We start from the raw sequence: 8,023 nt of genomic DNA on the forward strand, positions 1-8,023 counted from the left end.
CCTGCAAATGCCACGGTGAACAAGACAGGCAAAGCCCTGGCACTCACAAAGCCCGCATCTACTTTAGTGGCGCCAACTCAGAGCACAGACCTCTGAGTGCCCTGCAGAGTCCAAAAGCCCTAGGCCCGCCCGGCCCCTCGCTTGCCCCATGTCCAAAAGGGCAGGACCCTCACCCAGATGTGCGGCCCCCGCACTGTGCTCCGGGCATAGCAGCTGCAGTGTTTTCATGGATAAGAAGGAACCGCTGGCGGTCGCACAGGGGAAGTGGTAAAGACGTGGACATCCGGGAGAGCGGCAGGGGATGGAGGCACCGAGCCTGGTGCAGTGGGAGCAGCGCTGCCAGGGTAGACACAAAGCCTCAGTGCTAGCCGGCCGTCTCTGGAGCAACAGGTCAGGCACTAGCTCTGTCCCAGGTTGCCCCCTGCCCTTTACATTCCACCCCGATTCTCAGAAGCCCACCAGCCTTGCCCACCCTGCCTCTGCCTACACGACCCACTGGCCCCAGCCCCACCTGTGAGATCCCTGAGAAGATGGCCTTGTCCACACCACATAGTTCTGGGCCCTCCTGCCCCCATACGCCCGCCGACCACGCAGCACACCAATGGTGAGCCCAGCAGGACCCTTCAGAGGTGGAAAGAGGGGAACAGGAAGGAAAGCGTTAACAAGGACATGATTCCTGGTTCAGGACCACCCAGCCCCTACCCCCTTCCCTGCCCAAGTCTGCAACCCCACTTCCCTTCTCTTACCTCCAGGTTCTCCTAGGTGGGCAGGTGTCAGGCCCTCAGGGAAACCAATCTGTGATAAGTCCTCACTGGGCAGTGCTGCCTCATTGGGCCCTGGGTTCCCCCCAGGGGACACCACTGGACACCGGGGCCAGTCAAATGGCAACTCAAAGCGCCGTAGCTCCCGCTGCCCATGTAGACTGGGCTCCCCGCAGTTACAGAGAGCACAACGCCGCACTGGACCCCCACTGTGAACACACAAGCATCAGCACCATGCCAGCCCCTGCCCACAGGCACCCCTGATGCCCCCATGACTTGGCATGCCCACGCTTCCCAAACACTCATTTTCTTAAATCCTCCTCCTTGAAGCCCCTCAAATCAATGCTCATATGTCCTTATAGCCTCCTTTCTGCAAGCTAATTACCTGCAGTCCTGGGGAGGCTCCTGAAGCCTGGGACCCCCAGAACTGAGCACAGTGACCTCCCCCACATGTGGTTTGGGAAGGTCTGGCTCAGTGGCGCCTGACTCCTCGGAGGCTGCAGGTCCATCAGCTGAATAAACAGACAGAGAAGCATGCATAAGCCATTATCCTCTACTTGAGACTAGTCTACTCCTTAGGCCCATGAAATTATCCAAAACCCTTGGTGGGTCACAGTGATGACATTTCAACTTTTGTCCCAAGGAAAAAGTCCTTCAATTACCTGTCTATTAGACAGACTTAGCTCCTGTCCTTGTGCCAGGACCAGAATTCTAAGATGGCCTGGGAAGAACAGGAAGCTGCTAAGAAAACCCAGCATTTGCCCTACTCACCTGCCGGTTCTGAATCTTTATCCTCACCAGGCGGCTTCGGGCTGTCCATCCCTCTCTCCGACTGGGCAGGGCCCTCTCGGGGAGACCTGTCAGAGCCAACAGACAACTGTTTGTCTAGTCAGTCGCCCCACTAAACACTTTCCCCCAAATCCCAAGAAGGCAGCTGATGTTATCTAGACCCTACAGAAATCAAAGCAAAGCCATACCTACAAATTCTGGTACTAAGGGCAGGGGAGTCCTTCTCCCCCAACCCTTATCCCCCTGCCTACGTCCTCCTCAGATAAATACATACCTGATCCTCAGGAGATCCACTCCCCTTTCCCACTTCCCACCTCCTGTACATGAGTTCCCAGGACAATAGCATCCAACTAGAAGCACATATGACCTACATTTAGCCCCACCCTTTGCCTCATAACCGAGTTCTCGGCTTCTGGTAAGTACTATCCCGTGGACTTTTTCCTCATGTCTCAAGTTGGCTACCATCCTAGGTCTTCCAGAGACAACCCAGGGGTAGTCATAACCCACGAAGTCTGAGTCTAGCTGAAAGCCCTCCCCCAGAGACAAAGCCTGGGGTCTTGCAGCATGTAGAACACATTACTGGAACGAAAGCCCAGCTATGAATGGATCTCCCCCACTTCCACTGGTTTCGACCAGAACGTCTCAATCACAGCAGAAGAAACTCCCCAATTTCCACCCACCGCCCACCTAAATCCATCCCAGGCTCATCTCCTGGCCCCTGCCCTGACTGAGCTCAGGATCTCACCCAGCCTGAAGGCCTCAGGTCGTTGCCCTTAGCAACGCCAACTGCCCTTCCTCCTCAGATGTCCCTAGTAGTTAAACCGAAGTGGGCCTTAAGAGTTACTGAGCATGTGTAGCCAGGCCTGAGGCTAGGCATGCTGGGAGTTGTAGTCTCAGGAAGCCCTCTGCCTCTTGGAGTTCTAAACCGGGCAGGACACAGCAAAGTAGCTTCCTTCCTCTTCCGTCAAGCAGGGTTTCCACACACACTATGGGGGTGGGGGTGGGAGTAACGGTCCCCTCTTCTACCACACGCCTGCCTAGCCCAGAGCCGAATGAAACATACTGAAGTTATACCTAAGAAGGGTGAGACCCACACCTTTGGGTGTATTTTCCTAAACCTCAGAGGGAACTAAACACAGTGCAAAAAAGAGAGAGAGAGAAGAGTAAAGAATAAGAATTACCGAGCTGAGGAAGAGGAAAGGGGTCCTAGAGCAGAAGGGAGCAGGTGCCAACAGCTCTTAGTGGGAGGGCAGGGGCTTAAGCAGAGAAACAAAGTATAGTTTTCCTACAGAAGGTAGAGGAGAATCCCTAAAACAGAACTCTAAAATTAAAGGTTGAGAAATGTTTCTCTCACCTTTTCCACTCCTCCTGTTTAACCAGAGGGATCACAGTAAGGACAAGCCTCTCTTCTCAAACCAAATACCCCAGTCAGCCACTTGAGGTCGAGTGACCGGGGCAGAGGAGACAGTGGGGAACCCTCCAAGGTGCCCAGGATCCGTAAATCAATTACCTAAGAACCACATTATCAGTCCTCGTTCCCTGAGCTAACACTCCGTTTCCAGAGATGGGCAATGGGCTGGACATGTCACGGGAAGGGAAATTTTATGTGACTTTTTCCCCTCACCCTATTAGAGTCAACTAGACTGGTAAAGTGAAACATCAACTAAAAGCCTGTTACCTCTATTCCCAGATCATCTCTTTCCCAAACCTGCCACACGACCACACCTGAAAGGAACGCAGGGTGACCATCTGGCCGGCCTACAGAAAAGCTGCTCTGGAACTTCAAGGAGCCCCCCTAGAAGCCACCTATGGAAAGCAGGGGTTGGAGGTCAGGGCACCAGCCAGGCTCCTCTGCCTATTCAGTCATTCAAGGCTTGACCACACCCAGAAGGCTTCAAAGTTTCCTAAACGTGTGTGTGACTTTTGCCATACCTTACCACTACATGTCCCCGAGGTCTCCCGCCCATTGTGCTCTCAAAGTTGCAGCCAAAGGAGTCACACACAGCAAGAAATCAAAAGCAACAGTGATAGTACAGTGGGTGGGAGGAGGACTGCCTCACACAAGGCCAGAGGGACAAATTCCTCTGCCCTCCCCCGAGCGCAGCCCTCTCAAGCTGGTAATGCTGGCACTGCTTGGGAGGTACAGAAACCACCTTCGTCTAGCCTTGCGAGACAGTTACCAACATCCTCCAAAGCTGGAGCCTCATTCATGGGACCATGAATGAGAAGGTCAAGAAGCAAAGGGCTGGGGGTCCTCCAAGCTGTACCAAGAAGAATCTAGAGGCTCTTTCGAGAAGCCCCACTTCCTTACCCTGCAGTCTGGCACCTGCACCCCGATGCTGAGTCCCAGCTGTCAGGCCCATGAACAGATCCAAACAGATAAAGACCACAGGTTCCCTTGTCCCATCAGTCATAGCAAGAAACCACATATACACATCAAGGGTTTTTACCCTGGATCTAAACTGGCCTAAAGCCTGGCCAGGCTTCCTCTGGGGGAACCAGGGTCCCAGAGAACTACAGATCTAGGGAGTAAAACTGCATTGGGACCCCTTCACCCTAGGCCTGAGAGGCCCAAAACAGCAAGGAAAAAGGCAGGGATTAATCTCAAGGCACTCTCCTCCCTGCCTCCCCCCCAGCCCCAAAGCTTTAACTCCATTTTCCCAGCCAAAGGGGAAATGGAGGCTTGGAGAGGTGAAAGGCTGAAGCAGGCCCTTGAGTGAACAGCTCTTCTGAAGGACTCAGGACTTCCTGGTTCCCAGCCTGAGAATCAAACCACATCTCTCCCCACCCCCATTTTGGGCTGGCCCTTCAGGGAGGAATCCAAATGGCAACAGTGACCCTTCAGACCCTCCGGACTATCCCTGGGTCATTCTAGGGTCAACCACAGCTAACAAAGACAGGTCTCTCCTAAAGTTCTTCAGGGCCAGACAACAGGAGAAACCGTCCATAGGAAGCAAGGGCAGAGGGCATGGGTGACAGCTCGCCTCATTGCAGCACCCCTGTGCCACCTCTCACCTCAGGGCTCCCACCCAGAAATCTTTCAAGGGCAAACTCCTATTTTCTCCTTCCCAAGACCAAGCTCGAAGAGGTAGAGCTGATGTATGTTGGAGGGGGTAAAGTGAGGAAGCAAAATACACCAGCCAAATCCCTGCTGGGCAGCATGACAGCTGTGAGAGGGGCTGTCCCAGCCCAAGGCCCAGAGGCATGAGGCTCATTCTGCACCCTTCATGCAATCATATACACACCCCTTCTCCCCAACCTCTCCTGCCAGGGCCGAAAACACTGGCTTCAGCAGACACAGCTCTCTGATCAGGTCATTTCTCTTCCAGAGAGGTACAGGCCACTCTCTTCTGCAGGGCTGGGACGGGATCAGAGGGCCAGTTAATACTCCCTGATGGGAAAAGGTTGGAGAGGTCTGGGAGGGGCCTGCAGGACTGGCCAGGGACTTATGGGCCACCAGCTCCCCACACCAGGCCCAAAGAAAGAGGGAGACAAAAGCCATTTTTTGCAACCCACATTCGCAGGGAGCAAATCTCAACGGTCTCCTCTATAATCCCCTAGAGATTATGTCCATCCCGAGAGGAGGGGAGGCAAAGCAGCCTAAGACAGCACTAGGCCTCGCTGGGGTCACTTTGCCAGGCAGGGGTAGTTTAAAGTTGAATAGCAAGGCCAGAGCTGCCCCCAGCCCCGCCTCCTCCTTGCCCCAGCCACCCCCTTCATCGCACTAGTCAGTTTCCACACACTCTCCCCAGTGCACAGGGTATAAGGCCTAGTGAAGGATCTGGGGTTCCCTGAGTCTCCCAGAGACTGCTCTGGGTGTCCGGATGGGCAAGAACAACCTTAAAGTCCAAACTGGCAATAAGTCTGACCTGGCAGTGGCACCCTACCCCCGCTCCCAAGTTGTTCCATTCCCAAGGCCCACAAGGAACCCTGAAGGAGAAGCAGCTGACTGGGATTGGTGCTGGCATCAGGGCTTGGGTCCTAGTTTAGTAGAGCTCCCCCCAACACAAAAATAAACAGGCAGAGAGGCTTTCTGGCCAGGTTCCCAAACTCCCGTGGTTCCCCAAACCCCCAGTCTTTAAAGAGGCACACCCCAAGACACCAGGCCTCCGTTCTGCCCTGGCGACTGGCTCAGGTTCCCTTGACAGACCCTGCCAAAGGAACCCTCCTCAGCTCTGGCACCCCTTTCTCCAACCTACAGGCCAGCTCCGGCCAAGATAGTCCATCTGGCTATGCCCCCAGTCCAACCCATTCTGGGCCCTGGCCGGGCGGACTTCACTCACCTCTTCACAGGGCGATCCAGAAATCCTCATCCGAGAACATGGCCAGAGCCCGGGCCGCTCCCCGACCTCCAACCGCCAGAGCGATCACAGCCGCCCCCCGCACGGGGGGGCTTAGGGGGGCCAAGAACGGTAAATCCAGGTCGGAGTGGCCACCCTTCCCCCCCCAAAAAAAGCAAGAAGCCAAAGAGGGGTTCTCTGCCTCGGGTTCCAGCAGTTTAGGTTTCCATGGACAGCCCCAGGGCGGTGAATCCCGAGCGGACACAAAGAGAGCACCGGTGGCTTTGATCTTGGGCGAGCAGGCTCCGCATCCGCGTCGCCCGGCGGCCTTTCAGTCCTAGGGCCGGGCCAGCGCCCCGGCCGCCCGCGCCGGGCTCGGGCGGAACGTCGAGGCTCTCCAGATGGAACGTCGAGGCGCCTCCCCAGCAGCCCGGAAGGAATGCCGCGCCGGCCCGCGCCGGGCCCGGATGGAACGTGAGACCCTCGCAGGAGCGCCGAGCCCCTCTCTCCGCTCGGGCCGGCGCCCCGGGGCCGCGCGAGCTACGGCGACGCGGAGCCGGCGGGGCCGCGGGGCTGAACCTGACACACACCCAGCGCCGGGCTCCTCGACCCCGAACGCTCGCCCTCGGCGGCTTCGAGCACCCCACCTTCTTCTCCCCCCCGGGAAGGGAGGAGGGTAGGTGGGCGAGGAAGAGGAAGGGGCGGGCGGTGCGAGCCCTCTGCCCGCTCCCCTCCGGCCGCTCCAGGCCCTGCGCTCGCCTCCCTTTCCCTCTGGCCTCGGGAGCTGCCCCGCCCCCGGCCTGGCCGGCTCTGATCGGCGGCACCCCCTCGACCCCCGGCTGGCTGTGATCGCGGGGGGCCTAGAGGTGCATGGCCCAACCCCGGCTCCCGGCGCCGGGGGGTCAGGAAACTGAGCGGAAAGTGGGGAACGAGGCAGCCATTTGCAACCGGAGAGGAAAGTAGTGCAGCGCGGCGCCGCTCCGCCTCCCCCCCTCCGCCTCCTGTTCGGCCGGTAGGGTGGTTCCTGCGAAGGGGCTATTTCCTGGCCCGAGATCCCGGCAGCGGTCGTGGAGATTCAGGAAGCCTCCGGCGCGAGATCCTGGGGGCCCTTTTGCCTGGGGAACCCCACTTGAGAAGGGGGAGAAAGGAGAAGACGCGGCCCTATTTTGTGTTGGAGCGGAGCGGCGGAGGGATCCAGCCCTCTCGGAGGAAAGGCTGTGACTCTGCAGTTCTACGCACACGCTGAGGGATCCCTCCGCCAATGGTTAACCCCGACCGCGCCGGGCCGGCCGCTGTGCAGACACGTGGGAATGAAGCCCCCCTCCTCTTCGCCCCGGCCCTGGAACTGCCTCTTTTACCGCCCGGCTAGTGAAACTAGGGCTCTGGCCACTTTCTAATTCCGTTTTCCCGGAGTTTTCGGCCCCTGAGACTCCAACTGCCCCTTGCCTCGGCCAGGGGCAATCTTCCCCGGGAGGGGGATGGAAGAAGAGCCAGGAGATTGGCCGCTGCTCTGCATCCTGGGAACTGGAGTCCGCAAATGGAGAAAGTGAGGCACGGCGCCTGGCGCTGCAAAGGGTGGGTTCCTGCCACGTTCGGGGGCCCAAAGGAAAGCGGATCGAGTGCCTGGTCGTTCCTTCTGGCTCTCAAACCCTCTCGAGAGGAAAGAGGACTGTTAGTGCCCCCACAATCACCTCCCCCATCAAAACATAAATGTAGAGTTTCCCGGGTGCTCCTACTCGCACCTCTAGTCTTTCTCTCCGGATCTTCAGGGCCTATGTCCCCTTTTTTAGTAAACAGAGGAGATGTAACTTGGAGCCTTGCTGCTACCTGGCCAGAATACTGTTACTCTAGACAAGATCCCAAAACACTCAACTTGCAGGCACCCCTCCCCCATTAGTCTGGATGAAAAGGGGTTGGAATAACTTCTCTGCATTAGCTGTAACCACGGCATGGATAAGAGGAGACAAATTAACAATGTGCTAGATACTTTATATCTTCTCATTCTTCACCCTCGTTATGAATTACGTGGAACTATGGCTGTATGAAGAGACTGAGGCTAAAATAGGTAAAATTGCCCAACGAATCACATCTAGTGAGAAGTTGAGCCATGCATGATTCAAATCAATGTTTTTCCTGGGGTGAGTGTGTGTTAAAATGTGGAGAAAAGCAGGCAGATCAAGTGCAGGGCTGGTT

The 8,023-nt window shown here is 56.8% G+C and overlaps 1 protein-coding gene across 1 annotated transcript in view; it reads right to left on the bottom strand.

The window, feature by feature from the left end:
- The window catches only part of KMT2D (lysine methyltransferase 2D), a 41,796-nt gene extending 34,372 nt beyond the window's left edge, over nt 1–7,424 (bottom strand). The window contains 6 exon segments of the mRNA XM_021091593.1: nt 174–336; nt 512–621; nt 747–970; nt 1,147–1,273; nt 1,533–1,618; nt 5,834–7,424. Coding sequence (XP_020947252.1) covers nt 174–336; nt 512–621; nt 747–970; nt 1,147–1,273; nt 1,533–1,581 — 673 coding nt within the window. The 5' untranslated portion in view covers nt 1,582–1,618; nt 5,834–7,424.

This window comes from Sus scrofa, chromosome 5 (assembly GCF_000003025.6).
Source record: "Sus scrofa isolate TJ Tabasco breed Duroc chromosome 5, Sscrofa11.1, whole genome shotgun sequence".
Taxonomy (NCBI): Eukaryota; Metazoa; Chordata; class Mammalia; order Artiodactyla; family Suidae; genus Sus; species Sus scrofa.